Here is a 17,981-nt window from a genome sequence, read left to right as displayed (position 1 = left end):
TTCTATCTAGCACTGGAAGAAGAAAAAGACAGACAGACACACACACAGTACAAGTCTAAACCTATGAAAGGCGTTGTGTTGATGCATTTATTTTGTGTCATTGCAAAAATTTAACTTCCTCAGATGAAACAAACACCTAATAACACTAAATTTCCAATGGCCGAAATTGGTAGAAGATAAAAATTTTAAGCGATCATCTTTCTACACGAGCCAAAATTATTTTCTCAAGGTCTTTGGCCCTACGTGCTGCTTTAGACGCCATGCTAAAATGTCTACAAGTGGCGGGTTCAACTTCCATCCTACAAAAGGCTTTCCCTTCTGCCTACTCGTGTGACTCTTAACATCTGGAACCTCTCTAATGTCTTCGGGAGTTCTGGACACCCAGGATTGGGGTTCCTTCTGGGCTTTTCCGTGGATGCACTCACCCACCTTTCGAGCCAAGCCCATCACACCCCTCCGGTTCCGCGACCAGCGCTGCTCCTCCTCCCGAGGTGCCAGCACCAACTCAGCACCTATCAGCGCCGCCCCCCAGGCCCTGGCCCAGCCCCTCATCGGACACGTGTGCGGGTGTGTTTGTGTCTGTCTGTCAGTCCCACTGGGGACCCGGCTCGCTTACCGAGAGAGAAGGGCCAACTTCTGCTCCAGCAACATCTCCAGTTTCTGACCCTGTTTGGAGATCCAGTGGTCGACTCCGTGCAGACGGTAGCACGTCTCCAGCATCAACCTGAAGTCCGACACAAACTCGGTGATGCCCCTGTACTGGCCGCTGGAGAACTTCTCCTCCATCTTCAACAAACACATGCCCTGGCCGGGCTGCGGCGGGACGACGCGACCGCCCCGGCCCCCGGCGCGCCGCCCTTCGGCCACCTCTTCTTCCCCGGCGGCAACGCCCCCCAAGGGCTGCAAGAAAGGGGCGGTGAGGCCGCGGTGCTTCTCCTGCAGGAACTCGCCCAGGATGCGGTAGCCCTGCTGCAGCTCGTAGGTCAGGTCCTGCTCCCTGCAGCCACCGCCCGCGACCACCGTCGCCTCCGCCACCTCCTCCTCCTCGTCGTCGTCGTCCAACGAGGAGGCACTCCTCCTGCGGACCAGCTCCGAGGCCCGGGCCGCCGCTGCCACCTCCTCCTCCTCGTTCCCTTCCCGGGTCGTCGGTGGCGGCCGCTCCTCCTCCGCCGCCCGCTCCATCTCCTCCGGCGTCCCCGGTTCGCTCATGTCCCCCGGCAGGCTCAGGTTGGGCGGTGAGGAGCGACCGCTCGAGGCGCCGGGAGACGTGTGAGCGCCGGCCGCCTCCTCAGAGAGCCGAGGCGCCGCCGCGCAGCCCCTGCCGCATCGGGCCTTGCTCTCCAGTCGCCGGCCGGGACCCGCGCGCGCGGGGGTCTCAGGCTCGCGTCCGCGGGGCGGGGTTACATGGCGCGCGGGGGAGGGGGGAGAGGAGAGCCTAGGTGCCCTCCTCTCCCTTCCCCGCGACGGCGCGAGGCCCGCGCCGGCTTCACCCTCCGCCTGCCCGCTCACCGGCCCGGCCGGCGGGCCCTCGGCGCCCCACCCCCTCCCGGGCCGACGGGGCGCTGGGAGGGGGCGAGGAGGAAAAGGGCGCTACTCCTTCCCGACTGGGCCGCAGCACCGGGCCGCCGCGGCTCCGGCTCCTCCTTCTCCCTCACACCCCCTCCCAGCCCTGTCTACCTGCGGGGGACCTGGGCAGGAGGAGGCGGCGCACTGACCAGGCCGGCGACAACTGTCAGTTAGAAGCCCCGCTGAGCGGGGGGGGGGGCGAGGGGAGGGGCGGAGAGGAAAAGGGGGAGGGCACTCAGCCCCCCCGGCCGGGGAGAGCGGTGTAGAGAGGCAAAGAAAGAAGCGCCATCGCCATTCCCGGCGCGCATGCGTACTGGCACGAGGTGGCCCCGCCCCCTTTCGTCCCGCCCTGCGACGCCGAAGCCAGGTCTTGGCTCCTCCGCCGGCCCGGAGGCCGAGTGTGGAGGCGGGCCGATGATGTCATCAATATGCGGACTTGGGCGAGGGGTGGGGTGGAGGGAGAAGCAGAGCGCCTGCGCGGGCGCACGCTCTTGAAAAAGTGACCAAAAGCCTAAAAGTTACTGGTCCTAAAAGTTTTACTGTAAGTTTATTCAAAGCAGTTAACTATTTGACCTTTACTAAGGACAAATGAATAACGAGAATGCACAAAAGTAAAATACTATCACTGCACTCCTCCTCCCTTGTGACTTGCCGGTCTCTTTACATAAAACTAGCAGGAAAAATCAGAAAGGAAAGTTTAAGCACTTCGCAAAAGAAGAGTGGAGGATTGTAGAACTTTAGTTCTCGAAACTCCAGCTCCCAGTTAACACTTTTAAAAACATATTTGTAAACCAAATCCTGTTTTCTATTGAAATTTTAAAAACGGAAAACACCTGGATTCTTAAGTTCAGCTAACAATTATGGGGATGCAATCTCGCTCAAATGTCTACTCAAACTAAGCTGTATAGCTTGTCATTGGTGTAGCTTTAACAATCTCGCTACATACTTTTATTCATAAATGCCAAAAAAGTGGACTCACCATTCACAAGAGTTAACATACTGCATAAAATAAGGGGGAAATGAGATATTAGATATAAAACAGATATTACTGTTTTCTAATGCACATAATATTCACTTACTTGCTTGAAACTTGAAATGATACATCAAACCAAAACTATAGAAATGCAATTTGAACATGAAATTTGTAACTGAATGGTTGAGATAGTCTCACCTTCAGGATTGTTTACTTTTGTATAAACAAAAGAATTGGTAAAATGCAATTCCTTAAAATCTTTTGTGTGTGTGTGTGGGGGGGGGGGACGGACTCAATAAGTTAAATAATAGTTGTAGGTAAAAATAGTGAAAAAGGAACATGAATTCTTGGAGTACAGACACATGCACAGACTTACACACATGCGTGCACCCATCTGGTATTTATGATTTCCTCTCTGTCAGACATAGCTCATGAAGAAAAAAGGTAAAGGCCAGTTCTTTTTCAGCAACTGGCAAATATGTCTGGTTGGGTGTCCTTTGTTTCCTTTGACAAAACCGAAGAATCTAAAGCCTACCAAACTCAAGCAAATGCCCACTCCCTTTTAGCCACCAGATCTACTCTAAAATTCTCACAGACCTGTGTTGCTCAGCACTTATATTCATTATCGCCTTTGATTCTCACAATAATCACATAAGCTACGTATTATTCTTATCTTGCAGATGGGGAAACAAACACTTGGGAAAATAGTTTGTCAAGATTCAAATTTAAAAACTCCCTTACTTCAAAACTTCAAGTACTCAATTACAAATCATTTGCCAGAGTTTCACAAGACTGTATGAATTGCAAACAACACATTGATAAGAGATTTCTGAAGCCACATAAGGAGAAAGGGTTATAGATGAGTAGAAGGAGCCTTAACTCCAGTTCATGAAGGGGTCAAGATGATAGTAAACCAGGTCCTTGAAGGCTACAAAACACTTGATGAAAATGCATTGTTTGTAGGTAAATAATAGACAAGATGAGAAGTTGCCATTTAATCCCACCACCCAGAGAAAACTATTCCACATCAAGGTAGCCTTTTTTTCTATTTATTTTAAATACACTTGTAACCATACCAAATATCAAATTCTGAACTATCTAAAAATCCTAATAATATAAAAAAAAACTTTATATTCCTGTTCACAGTAGACTAGATAGACCTAGTAGGGGAGAGATTTTTGTGTAAACCAAATTCTGAAGTATAAAGAACACAGCCAATGGTAGTAACACTGACAATTTATTGAACACTTACTGGGTCTGACATATTTACCCTGTTACATAAACAGCACTCACAACAGGCTCAGGGAGTCACAACAGACATTCTTGTTTGTAAGTTTTGAATGAAGTTTTGCTAAGTAGAAACTTTTTTCTACTCTACAAAACACCTTCAGCAGTAAGACATTTCCATTAATATAACTAACCCTAAATTCATAGAGTTGTTTTACAGAACAATATACTGATACATGACTAATCTTAAAGCTCTTTTCTTTTTAATGTTTAAAGATAAAATTAAGTTTGCTTCACTGTTTCTGTAGAAACTGCTTCAAAACAGAAATCTGTTTAAGCCCCATCCTGAAAGGAAGGGTTCCTTGTTTGGTGTGAGGGTAGAGGGGATAATACATACAAACACAAAGCAATACTCTGATAAACATGTAACAGTAACTGACACCCACAAACACTGACTATTGATTATTTATTATGCTCTGTCATGGCCCGTCACACGCTTACAGGATGAGCCGTACCAGCGCTTCCTTCTCCACACCCATGGATGTTTCAGTTGACAAGTTTTTAAAACCAGTTTGGTTCTTATAACTCTCAGCTGAACACCTTGGAGACTGGAATTTAGCCATGCTCCAACCACTTCACAGTTCTATGTGAGAAGTTCATTTATATTATAGAAAACAACCTCCTACATCCGCCGCAGTACCTTGGAACTCTTTCCATTCTAGTCTCCTTCCATTACCATAACAAACAGAAGTATTACCAAGGAAGAGTGAGTCTGCCAACGTACTCCACCCTCAGCTCACAGACATCTTGGCACCGTGTAGACCATTTACCCAGCAGCAACAGCTCAGACAGACAGCAATGATTTATACATTTCACACTGAATAGGGCAGGTGACAAATAACTTTAAGACAACTGGAAGCATGAGTTACAACCACAGTTTCTTTAAGAGATGACACATGCAAAATAAACAGAAGACCTTAACACTATCCTGGGGAGACACGGAAGTGCGAACTGCTTAGCAGAGAGAAGTGGTATCTCTCATGTGTAACGGCTCCACTCACAACACTTTGTAGTTACTTGTATGGTAGCTGATGTTCAAGTGACAGTAAAGTACTTCAAGCACAACTGAGCAATTCTTGTAACGCTTCCTGCTGGTCTTCATCGAGCTGGGACATACATTGCAACCATAATTCTTCAGAAGTCTGTATCTGCCGAACAACGTTAGCTAGGCGCTTGGCACAGGGGTCTTCATGGCTAATCGTCTCATTAATTTTTCCTTCTGCAATTATACTGATGATTTTGGGAAGATTGGAATTATTGGGACCAATCACAACCGGGTGGTTGCTTTCAATCAGATCACAAAGAAAATTCAAAGTCTGAATAGCTTCCTCTTTATCTTCATGCAGTGGAAGCCACGACAGCCAGTGTGGGAGAACCTCGTCCACGTTTACACAGTTGGGCTTGAACTTCAGAATCTTTCCTATCGCTGAGATACAGTTCTCTGTGGCAATGACATTTTTTTTGGTTTTGGAATTTGCACACTTAATGACCTTTACCAACAGCGGAACAGCTTCCGAACATAAAGAGCGATAATCGTCTCCACCAAACTGTGCCATCACACCCAGTCCATAGGCGGCAGCTTGCCTGACTTCGGGGTTGTTATCTCGCATATTGAGTAGCATCGGCCACCGAAAATACTCCACGTATTTGAACGAGGTTGGGCTGCAGTGCTCGATGATATCATCAAATATGCACAGTCCCCACTGTCTGTCTGGCCACGGCCTACTGGAACAAATTAGATTCACAATCAACGGAAGGAGCTGCTCAAACCACGGCAGAATCTTCTCCCTGTAAGTGCTAAATAGTGAGTGCAGGATATCCGACACTTTGGTCAGGATATACACGTCACACTCATCCTCATCCTGAAGCGACATCTCGACCTGCTGGTCGTAATTTTCTTCCTGCCTTTTCACCTGCCGCAACTCCTGGTTCTTAAAGTGCCCTTCGAGCTTTGCCCTCAAAATGCCTCCCAGCTCTTCCAAGTGTTCATCATTAAGACAACCATCTCCCATCACCTCAATGGACTTGGCAAAAGAGTTCATTATTTCTGAGAGTACATCTGTGTCAGGTTCGGTTCCAATGGCCTTGATTAAGGGGTCGCATATCACCTGCCACATCTGTGAAAGGTACTCCGAGCCCCGGATCCTTGCACATTCCAGGAGGAAGGGCATGGCTTCCGCAGCCGCCACCCGAACATTGTCGTGAAAATAAAACTTCAGCAAAGGAACCATCAGCTTCACAACTTGTTCGGTATATTCCACAAATCCTTCTCTCAACTCCTTAGCATAGTAAACTAACATCTGGCAAGCAGTTGCTTTTGCCTCGAGTCCTGAGGTTTTAATTCCAAAGCTTTGCTGGTCTCCAAGATTTACAAATTGCCAGCCATCGTCATCACTCCTGTTCTCCACATCTTGGGTGTCCAAGAGGGCGACATCAGGCTTAGCGGAGGCAGTCTTAATAAGGGGCTCGATCACCAGGGGCAGATACTGCTCAAAGTCTTTCCCAAGAATTTTACACATTCGAGCCCAGGCAGACACCATGTAAGAGGTCTGAGGGTCGTCGTCTTCCATAGCATTTAAGTCTGACTGTGTCTTCAGCAGTAACTGCATCACATCCGATGCGTCCTGCAGAAATTTTTCCTTCCCCACGGCAAGACCCACATGGCTAATGCACTCAATAGTTTTTCCTCGAAGAAGCTTGAGTTCCTTTTGAACCGCGAGCTCAACAACATGTGTGAGTGAGGGCATAAATAAATCATAATAGGGAACGAAGCTTTCCTCTATTGCATCTGCAACTGAGGCAATGGTTGTCACAAGTTGTTCTAAGGCCAACTTAGTTCCATTCCGAATCAGCTCTTGCAGTTTAATTACCAAGATGGAATGGAGACTTTTTACCATATTTTCCAAATATAGAACTAGCAATGATTTGGGGCAGTCTTCAATAAAAATAACAAGAGCAGAAGCTGCATGAGACTGCACACGCTGATTACCTTGATTTTCCATGGTCCGCAGCAAAGCTGTAATCACTATTTCATGGAACTTCTTTTGGAAGCTAGGTGCAAAATCGGTAGCCATCTGTCCAAGTGTAGTGCAGGCAGCAGCCCTCACCCTTGGATGAGGATCCTGAAGAAAAAGCAAAACTGAGTTAACTGTTTCATCTAGAATTGGTTCCATTTGCTGATGGCAACCTTCTCCGATGGCCGATAAGGCCATTAATCCAGCATGGCGACATTTCCAGTCATGGCTCTGAAGCATCTGCATGATATGCTCCTTGGTCATGGGCAAAACAACTTTTCCACCAAGTCCACAAGCCAGTCTGTCTAGTGCACTCTCGGCAGCAACGGCATTGCTGTCAAAATCATCTTCTTCCATCTCATCAGCATTTACCCAGTCCTCATCGTCTTGCAGATCAACCATCATCGCTAATATATGAGGCACAGCCTGTGCAATAATATTCGTATGTTTTTTCAACATCGGCGTTGCCGTTTCGGATAAGGTCACTATTACTTCCAGAGCCAGCTGGCGTTGCAGGTTACTAAGCCTAGAGTCTCCGCATAACTTCAGGCTCAACTGCAGAGTATCTTCTAAATAGGGACCCAAATACTTAGGCACCGTGTCCGCAATCTCAACAAGGGACTCTAGCACCGAATCATCATCCTGGTAGCAGGAATCATTCACAGCCTGTAAGATGCCAGGAAGCAGGTCTGCGAAGTCTTTGAAAAGCGCAATATTGTTTTCATTAGCAAGGACAAAGGCAGCTGCAGCTCTAGCAGATAATGTCCTGATTGCTGGATGCTCTTGATCTTGAATACACTGGTCCAGCAACCTCTTGATGATATCCAAATCGTGGCGATCTTGGTTCCCAAAAATCCCGGGAAAGTGCCAGAAAACGTGAAGTGCAACTTCCCACAGAACCACATTTTTAGAGTGAATCGAATCAATGAGGAATTTCAGACCTTCTGGCCAATGGTTAGTGCCATCCTCATCTATCAAATTCCTGGCCAGCACCGCAAAAATATCACAAAGCTTTTTCCTCATGCTAGCATGTGTTTCTAACTTAACGGCCAGTATCAGCTCAATCTTGACATCCCTCTGCACATCAGGAGGCAGGTTTGGATAGACCTCCTCAAACCCAGAGGACAAAAGCCGTCGTAGCAGTGCGGCAGCCATTTGTCTCACCTCATAACCTGCTCTTCTATTACGGACGGCGTCTAAGAGGAATGTAGTCTTACCCAGACCTGGGATATTCTCATAGACTTCCTCGGCTTGCCTCCGCACCATACAGCTGGGATTGATCAGGTTCTTCAGAAGCTGGTAAAACTCCTGCTTTTCCGACACGGTCGCCGGCAACCCTGCAGACCCGGCAGCCGCCATCGCGCCCTGTCAAAGCTACCGCGACGGGGAAGGAGGCAGGCAGTCTGCGGCTGGAGCAGTGACGTCAATGAGGCGACGGCGGGGATGGGCGGGGCGCGCTCCCCAGGTGGACGCGGTGGGGAAACCCTGGAAGGCGAGGGTGGGGTTTTACCGTTCTGTGGGAGCAGCCTTCGTGATGGGCATATCGTCCTTGTGTTTTCCCGATCCGTGTGCGCCTGCAGAGGCGGGAAGGAGATAGAAGGAGAGAAATTCATCCCGAAAGTCTACATATTGTTTGATGCCCTTACTTTTATAAAAAATCTCAAATAAGCTCGTCTATACGAATTTTAATTAGCGGTTGCTATGGAGTATAACTGCTCTCCACTGTCTGGGGATTTCTTTTTGCGGGTTGATGAAAATGCTCTTTAATTGATAGTGATGATGTTTCCCCAATGCCATACTGTTATATTAAGAACTACCGAGTTCTACAATTTAAATTGGTGAATAGGGTATATAAATAATATCATAATAAAGCTGTTAGCACAATAAGCTCAATTAAAGGATAACGATTTCCTTCCCATTATGACATCCAACGAAAAAGACCGGTGATTCTCAAATTCGGGTGTACATCAGAATCCCTTGGCCTGTGGATTATAATAGAGATTAGGAAAAGCTACTAAATAAGTATGGGGAAAATGATCTGGAGTAATAAGCTTCTTCAATTCTGGTCTTCTATCTAAATAAATTTTGTATCTTTGTTACTCAAGATGCTCCTTACACGTGTTTCTAAACTGTACTGTGATGGCGTTCTGTGATTAGAATCCTAATTACTCTTTAATAGGATGCTGCAAAGGTTACCTAAGAACAAATTCCCGAGGCTATATATCTTTAATTTAGACAGGTGTATCTTTTGAAACCATAATTATAAAGTGTAACTGTCTGGTCAGATTGTCCTGTCTGCAGTTGTCTCACTCATTTTAAGCCTTGTGTAATTCTGTAAGGCTGATAGGGCCAGATAGTACTGCTTTTAGGTGAGAAGTGGAGAGCTGGGGAGACAGAAGGACCTCGTCTAAGATAGCAACGGAGTCTAAAGTCTGCCTATTCTTTTTCACTACTGAACTTCTCCTTAACTCAGCTTGCTTTTGCAACATCATCAGAGACCTTCATTCATTGTTTTTCGTCTTAAACTTGGCCAAGCAGTCTGAATTTCAGTTTTGTGAAATTCTGCTGCCTATACCCACAGGTTGGAGTTTTCACATTAACAAGATGACACACCAAATAGGTGGTCTCTTAAATTGATTTGTAATATGAAACTCTTCTCTGAATCGTATTTCTCATTCTTTGGATCATGTCAAGATCACTTAGAATGTTTATTTTAAAATGCAGATATTAGGACCAGCTTCCTAAAAGCTACCCTAGCATTCTGAGGCCTGTAATCCCAGCATGTGTAATTTGAATATGCACAGTGAGTTTTCACATAAATACTCAAATTTGAGAATTATGGATCAAATCGGTTTTTGTTCTGATTCTAAGGTCTTACCCATAGTTCTTCATCTTGTACCACATTTCCTGGCTTTCTTACTGCGCCTAGAAAAAGCTTGGCTGCAAAAGTCTCTGCATCTGCAGTTTTAGAAAACGTTAATGAATGTGGGAGAAACGTTTTCCTTACAGCTCCAGCCGTTAGCATACTAAGGGCTTATTAAAGCTACAGGAAGGTACAATGACAGAGCCACCGCTGTGCTGGGAATGTAAATGACTGACAATGCCAAGGCTGGCGCAGATGCGGAGCATCAGGGAGCTCGGTTAGATTACATTAGGAGTGTATATAACTTAGTACAACTTGAGAGAATAGATGAAATGCTGTTCAGTCATGCATTTATTCCATCAGAAGCTATTCACTGGAGCTATAAATACAAGAGGGCTAGGGAAATAAAGTTCCTGCTATGTAAACATGATGAGAACCTGAGTTTGGATCCCAATGCTCATGGGAAAGCTGGGCACCCCTTGCACATATATAACCCAGCACTGGGTGGAGGCAAGAAGAGACAGACAGATCTCTAGAGCTCAATGGTCAGCCTAGACAAATTGATGAGCCCAAAGTTCAGTCAGAGGCCCTTTCTCAATAAGATCTCAATAAGGAAATTTAGGAAGACACCAGAAGTTGGCCTCTGACCTCCACTTGCACAAATTTGCACAAACCTACATGAGCACAAACATACACCCCCCCCCCACACACACACAAAGATCAACTTCATGAAGATGCTTACGGGAGATAGTAAATGTCACATACTCAAGGAATTAGTGTGATAACAATTCTGCCCATGGCATTAAGAAGCCACCTAACACACTGGGGTATAGAGAAGATCAACTGGGAGTCTGTCCAGAACATTTCCTCACCAATTGTTTGGTCAATCTGAACCACAATTTGTGCAGGGAAAGGGAGGAGAAAACTTGATTATTTCTCTTAGTTTTCAGAGTGGGTGACGGGAATCTCAGATGGAGGTGATAGCTGAGCTGGCTTTTGGAGAATGAGTGGGTCCTAACCGTTTGAAGAGGGGGGGGGGCAGCTTGCTGAAATGCAGAGGCCTGAAGCAAACTGTGAGAGCTCTCTGCGGATGTTCCAGAGTCAGGGCATTAGGTGTGGGGACTGAGAGGCCTGGGACAGCAAGGAGGAAGACGGGGAGACAAGTTGAGGTTAGATGATGAAGGGTGTCATATTTCATGCTAAGAAATGTGGGTTCTTTCCATAATGGTAGCAAGATTTTAGTCAAGTGCTATAAATCAAATTTTAGAATGATTTCTTTGGCAAGAACAGGAAAGCTGATGCATAAAGAATAGAAACATTATGTTGGTCAATCACCCAGTTCAGTTAACCAGAAAGTCTAAATTTTTCAATAGCTGAATTTTGATGGCCGGAAAGAAGGCAAGGACAGGAGAGGTATTAATAGCACACAGTATCTGAGGAGGAGACTAAAACATTATCCCAAGAGTTGCCCTGGTCATTTGGTTTGAGGTGCTGTTATCTGTCAGTTTATATATTTCTAAAGCAATAAAAAGCAGCGTTTATGTAAATCAAAACAGTACTAACTATTTGGGAGGAAAAATCCTTTCCCTGGAAAGTGAATCTTGGGGTCCACATTTTGTTCTCTTATTGCTCTCCACATGCTAACATGACTGCTGTAATTTCTACAGTAGGAGCAAAATTAAACCCATTTTAAGGCAATCATTTATGACTTCTTACTTTTGAAAAAATGCAAGATGATTTAAAATCTTAGCTTGCATTTTAGAATGAATAATTGTCCTGTAGTCACCTTTTGTTGTTATTGTCCCTCCCTTTCCCCATATAAGAAGTGCACATAAACTCCAATTTGGTTAGAATTGAACGATTTTAAGTTCTGTAATTAACTGTAGCTTTGTTGTAGCGATGGAGAGGGCCTCTCAAGATCATTTCCCCAGACAAGCCCAACACCAGACAATTAAGCTGTTTATTAGCATCTTACCAAATCAGGGAAAGTTCAAGATAAGTTGCTAATTTCACAGAAGAACCGAAAGATTTAGAGTCAAATGAAAGGGATAGAATTAAGTTGGTCATGCATGATATTTTTCAAGAATAATCCAGAACAACTAAAAAAAAATTACAGAAAATAAACCAAAACAAAATGCCTTGAAAATGCCATGAACACTTTAAGGGCCTAAAATAAACCAACCTGAATATAAAAAGAAAATAACGGCCTATAGTAGATTAAAAGAGGATAAAAAATATGAACAAATGTTATAGATTTTGAGTATCAAGAGTTACTATGACATTGATCATCTTTAGATTCCTAAGTCGGCAACTCTGGAAGTTGGCTAAGAGCAATAATCAAGTTTCTCCTGTCTTTTCCTGCACAAACTGTAATTCACATCAGCCAAATAGTTGACAAGGAAATGTTTCTCTGTACAGACTCCACCTAATAAATGCAAAAAGGATGTCTCCGTCAGAGAATTGTTCTGCCGCAGCACTGAACAAGTGCATCAAGATAGTGGCAACCAACAGATGCCAAACCGGTAGACGAGACAGACGTACCTTAGGAATTCTAAAGTGGAGAGTTTAGGCTGAAGCCACTGGAAATCATTGTTTAAGTTTTCAGTTTAAACTGGAAGTGCCATTTGCCAGTTGACTTAAGTGTTCCTTCTATACTTGTACAATCAGTTCTCTGATGCTAAGGCTTCAGAAACAAGTGACACACACACACACACACACACACACACACACACACACACACACAGAGAGAGAGAGAGAGAGAGAGAGAGAGAGAGAGAGAGAGAGAGAGAGCGCTCCTCTCTGAGGGGATAAGAAATAGTTTATTTAGCAGTCCAGTGTGAGTGACCATGGCTTGGGAATACAAATTTAGGTTACTCCAAATTCCATTTTCTAATATTGCATTAGTTTCATTGAGTTTTATAGTAGTAGAACAAAGAAAGTCAGACATAAAGACATTTTTCAAGTAAATCAATAAAACCATCAAGAAGGTGGGTTACCACAAAGTGAGGAAATCTCTGCTCTAGACCACCCATCTTTACTTTGGTTGTGACACCGGTTACATGTCCAGGAGGAAATGCAAGGGCACAAGGACTCTTGCTCCCCTTATTTCTCTCCACAGTGGGCATCATTAAATCCAGCAATCTAACACTGTCTGGTCACAGTCTCAGTGGGCTGAACATTGTAGTATTCATCTCAGAACTCTAGGTAACTTCATATATTGCAATGGCATGTGGTCAGAGACTTCCTATAACAGCCTTTTTCTACCTTAAAAACTGCCCTTTGATCTGCCATTCATGCGTGATTAAATGTGATCATGCTATTTCAATGTGTTGTAATTTCAGGTATATTCTGTAGATATTTGTTAACTGTGTTCATAAATGTTTTCTTTGTGCAAACTGTCTTCATTCATTACTCTGTATCCTAAGGGAAGCTATGAAAAGTAAGACCTGTGGCCATTGTTAAAATTATACAATACCCCTGACTTTTAAGATGTGTGCATGTATACGAATGAGTGTGTATATGTATGTGAAGCTTCAGTTACAGTAGAGAGCCCTAGACAGTCAAAATACCAGGACCACTGGACAAGCCCTGGGGACAGTGACAGATGTGGACTAGAGCCAGCCCAAGCCAACAGGACAAGCTGTATGTGTGCTGTAGATGACGGGGCTGGAGAAGTAGGACTGAGACGCTTTCCTTATTTTCTCCTTTCCGTCTTTTCTCTCTTACACTGCCCCAAAGCCTAAGCATGCACTCCCGGACACACATGACTTTCTTACCCTCTCTAAAGCCCACCCTCTCTTCAGTAATATGGCTGCTTACCAACCTCCACTGCAAGAGGCATGGATTTCCTCTTCTCCATTCCCCTCCCCTAGATACCTGCCAAGATTTTTTTTTTGTTCACCCACGTATTTCTTTTTCTCTCAAGCTTGAATAAAACTGTACGTGATTTTTCTTCTCAGTCCCTTTTAAAATTGTTTTATTAATGACTAAGAGCCATGAAAAGAGACCCCCAGTTTTCCCAGTAACAAAGGTCAGTCCTATTTAGTCTACATACTTTTGTACAGTTTGAGTCTTTTGGTAATGTATTTTTTGCACTACTTGTGGAGAACACAATGAATGTGAAATGGTGGTCTGTTGGTGCCTGACCTGAATGTGAGTCCTCATTGCCACAGGGAGGGTCCAGAACCTGTCTAGGGAAACTTGGAGCTTCAGAGCCATCAAAACGTCTTCATGGCTTCTTCCTGCACAGCATGAAGCTGCCCCATAAGTCACTTAGTTTCAAACAGAGGCAGTCCTGGAAAGACAGTGATATCTGCATCAGCTGCTGTTAGAGTGGGAGGCCAAAGAGCCACAGTGCTTACTTCTGTCCATTAGAACCCATTGCCACCAGAAAAGAGCTGTAAGGTTCAGACCATTATATTTACCTAGATACTGATAACTTCCTAGCTACGGCGAAGGACTCCAGGTTCTATTCTGTCACCTGTGACAAGTGGTAATAACAGAAATTATATGGCTGACTCAGAATTTCTCCTTATGTTTATATTTGTATCAACATAGATTTTTGGGTGGGGGTTGATACTGGACCTCACCATGTAGCTCTGGCTATCTGGAACTCTTTATTTAGACCAGTTTGACCTCAGAGATCTGCCTACTTCTGCTTTCCCAAGTGTTAGGATTAAAGGTGTACGTCACCACATCCAGCTCTCAGCATAAATTTTAAAGCATACTAATTGGTTTCTTGAAATATTATTCTTTAATTTGGTCTTTCTTTAAGGATCAATACAGCAGAGGAAGGTAAATGAGGAGATGTCTGTAACGTGAAATAACACCGGAGCATAAGATTCTCTTCATAAAGGAAGCAGAAAAGGAAGACAAAAGACCAAGAGTCAAAATGAAATTCCATACTGATAAATAGCATCCACAGTGAGTTGTGTGGGAGCTTGCACACGCATGTGCAGGTGCACGTGCACACGCCAAGTTCAAATATGGAGGTCAGGAGACAATGTGAAGGAATTAGTCTCACCCTGTGGGTTCTGGGAGTTGAATTCAGGTCATCAGGCTTGGAGCAGCACATGCATTTACCCATTTTGTTGGGTCCCCAGTTTGTTCCCTTTCTTTCTTTCTTTCTTTGTTTCTTTCTTTGTTTCTTTCTTTCTTTGTTTCTTTCTTTCTTTCTTTCTTTCCTTCTCTCTCTCTTTCTTTCATCTGTCTATCTGTCTGTCTGTCTATCTGTCTATCTATCTATCTGCTTTCTTCCTATTCATCAGCTGTGTACATGAATATGTGTATATGTTGGGGGAGCAGGTGTGTGTCTGCATTGCAAGTGGAGGCTCAAGGTTGTTGTCTACCTTCTTCTACAAGGCAGGATCTGTCAATCATATCCAGAGAGGTCAGATTTGGCTAGTCTGGCCAGCAGGTTTGCTCTGAGGAACCTGTCTCTGCTTTTGGAAATTGGAATTACAGGTGGGCTGCCGTCACATTCCCAGTATTTATGTGAATTCCGGGGACCCCAACTACAGTCCTCACACTTGCCCAGTAAGGCTTTAAACACTGAGTCCTTTCCCCAAACCATTGCTCATTTTTAAGTTGGGGAATAATGAAATCTACTTCACAGGGTCAATGTGGCAGCTAAATATGAGAAAATGTGAATGTAGAGAAACTGTATGACATTAATTGATATGAGACTGTTTTGTTCACTTTTTCTAGTCTCCATTTCCCAAGGTCACTCAGGCACATTTTCCTGGGGCTATTTATAAGGGAAGGAGCCGTTGTCTGAAGATAGTTTTCTCTGCTTTATAGACACTTTAGCGCATCAAGGAGATGGTGTCATGGGTGTGGTGGGGAAGAAGGAACAGGGAGGATGCTGGCTACCCTTTCAGGAAAGAATTAAGAATAGATGACAGAGCGTCTGTTTCTGCCAGGTTCGCGGAGACGAGGGAGGCGCTGGAAGGATGGGGAGCTATGCTTTTCAGAGCTGGGTCCTCTCACAGGGCTCATGCTGGAAAGGGGAGACTGGTTGCTAATTGCAAAGCTCCCAGCCCTGGCAATTATCAGTATGTGCAAAATGAGGTCGTATGACAACTGCCTACTTCCAACGGGGCCACTTGATTTTGAGTAATGAGTATCTTAGTGGTGGTTTTTGTAGCGGTGGCTCTTGTGACCAAAACCCGGAGAGAGTTCTCCACTTGCTTTTTTCTTGATAAGGCCCCTGGGACTTTAAAACAAAACAAAACAGCACAAAAAGCTTAGTTGAACGGGAGGTGCCTGGAGCCTCAGACATATGCCTTAGATGAGGCACCAGTTTCTAAGAGAGTGACCCTCGAAGGGACCTTTGACGTCTATAGCCATGGCTGGAACCAGAGCCAAGGCTTAGAAGAAATGAAGTAAGGGCCCAGGTGTTTGGCGCAGGAATCAAAGGTTAATAATGGCTAAAGAATATGAGGCATAGAGGGCTTTACACTTTTATTCTGATTTTAAAAAGTAATTCATAAACTTTTGGAATAGAAGCAGGCTTAATTTGGTTAAATGTGAATGTAATCCTTTGTGATCTAGGGTTTATTTTTGCTATAGCAACAAAATAGGCAGTATTATAAACCTTTTGAAAAAATATCAAGCTTTCTTCTAATGATACACTAATAATACCTGTAAGCATTCACATACAAATACACATACTCATATCTAATATATAAGGTTAAAAATCTTGGACTAAGTATGGAACTACATGCCTTTAAGTATAGTACCTATAAGGCAGAAACAAGAGATCTTTGTGAGTCCCAGGCAAGCCTAATCTATACAACAAGTTCCAGGCCGGCCAGTGTTACTGACTTAGTGGGACCTCTGCCTTAAAATATAAACCAAGAAACACCTTCAAAAAAATTTAGGGTGCTGTTGGGTAGTGGTGCACACCTTTAATCCCAGCACTTGGGATGCAGAGACAGGCAGCTCTCTGTGAGTTCAAGGTCAGCCTGGTCTACAGAGTGGGTTCTTTGACAGCCAGGGCTACACAGAGAAACCCTGCTTCAAAAAACAAAAATAAACAAAACGAAAGCCCCCAAACTTAGAATAGGCTGTGACTCTGTACCTGTTTGTTAGTGTCAGGCTTCTCCGGCCCCCACTGAAACTGATATGGAATCTTTCCCTGCTTACCAAAGAGCTGGTTTGCTTTTGACAGGTACTTCTGGTCTTTATTCTGCATCACATCATTAAATGGATCATTGTTCCATTATTATCAGAACCCAAACTTTAATATGTATGTGTATACCTCATGCAAGGAGTCGCTTACCTGTTGTCTCTGTCTTGTGGAGCTCCTTAGCATGTAGCATGTTCTGTAACACGAGGGCCTGCTTGTTGGGGTTTCTGTCCCACCCGGTCCCCCAGTCATATACACATTAACATCATATTCATTATTTTTCTTCTCTAGACTACAAACTTCACAAAGTTAGGGAATTTTGTCTGTTTGTAACTCTGGTATATAGCATTATATAGTTTTTTGATCAGGAGAAAAGTACATTTTGTGGAATGTGTGTACAAATATTTAATTTCTTAAATTAAATTACACTTAAAAGCACATTGAGTAGTCTGGTGGTGGCGGCACACACCTTTAAGCCCAGTACTCTGGAGGCAGAGACAGGTGGATCTCAGTGAGTTTGAGGCCAGCCTGGCCTACAAGAGCTAATTTCCAGGACAGGCTCCAAAGCTACAGCAAGACCCTGTCTCAAAAAAATAAAAACAAAAAACACACAGAAAAGAAAAAAAAGTACACTGAGCACTGACTTGGTGGGTGTGAGGTGTTCTGAGCAGTGTTTGTGGAACACTAAAATGGGCAAGTGTTGGGTTATGGAAAAATACCTCAGACCAGACAAGATTCCCCTGCTCATGACCCCACCTGGTTCTCAGTGACTTTAAACAGGTCTGCAGATGAGATGTATTATGTTGGAGTAACAAGTAATAATGCCTCATCTCCAAATATCTCCGGAAGTCACACGGTCACCATGGGTCAGCAGGCAGACATTGTCCCCTTTAATTCCTCAGGGTCTCAGACTGGTAGAATAACTACCTTGAATATTGCTGATCTTTAGAAAACTCAGGAAGATCTGTAAAGTAGATGCCTCTTTGTTATTTTAAATGAGGAATAATAAAATGTATGTTTATTTCAAATGAGGAATAATAAAACCTACTTCCCTAGGACTTGTGGCATCTAAATGAGAGAGGAAAAGAATGTAGAAAACATTGGACGATGTTGCTGTCTCTGGTTTTCTCTTCTCCACTCCTGAGGTCA

General features: G+C 44.3%; 2 protein-coding genes across 8 annotated transcripts in view; both read right to left on the bottom strand.

Moving 5' to 3' along the window:
- Brd10 (bromodomain containing 10) overlaps positions 1-1,355 on the bottom strand; it is an 80,876-nt gene extending 79,521 nt beyond the window's left edge. For 5 of the 6 annotated variants that reach the window (XM_048438809.3, XM_048438810.3, XM_085693775.2 and 2 more), the window contains exon 1: positions 617-1,355. In XM_048438809.3, the coding sequence (XP_048294766.3) occupies positions 617-1,209 (593 nt within the window). In that variant the 5' untranslated portion in view covers positions 1,210-1,355. The remainder of the gene's footprint in view (positions 1-616) is intronic. The other variant, XM_048438812.3, reaches the window with a different exon arrangement.
- Positions 1,356-3,757: 2,402 nt separating this feature from the next.
- Ranbp6 (RAN binding protein 6) lies at positions 3,758-8,239 on the bottom strand. Of its 2 annotated transcripts, XM_048438815.3 has the most exons (2): positions 8,005-8,238; positions 3,758-6,948 (listed from the first exon to the last, which is right to left on the bottom strand). In XM_048438815.3, exons 1-2 carry the CDS (start codon positions 8,197-8,199, stop codon positions 4,882-4,884), a joined length of 2,262 nt encoding a protein of 753 aa, XP_048294772.2. In that variant the 5' UTR covers positions 8,200-8,238; the 3' UTR covers positions 3,758-4,881. The 2 variants fall into 2 exon arrangements, with proteins under 2 accessions (XP_048294772.2, XP_048294771.2); XM_048438814.3 differs by having other exon boundaries at positions 3,758-8,239.
- Between the last annotated feature and the right edge of the window lie 9,742 nt (positions 8,240-17,981).

This window comes from Myodes glareolus, chromosome 7, assembly GCF_982192425.1.
Source record: "Myodes glareolus chromosome 7, mMyoGla1.1, whole genome shotgun sequence".
Classification (NCBI taxonomy): domain Eukaryota; kingdom Metazoa; phylum Chordata; class Mammalia; order Rodentia; family Cricetidae; genus Myodes; species Myodes glareolus.
Note: the sequence above shows the minus strand (reverse complement) of the source record. Positions and strands in the feature narration are given on the sequence as shown.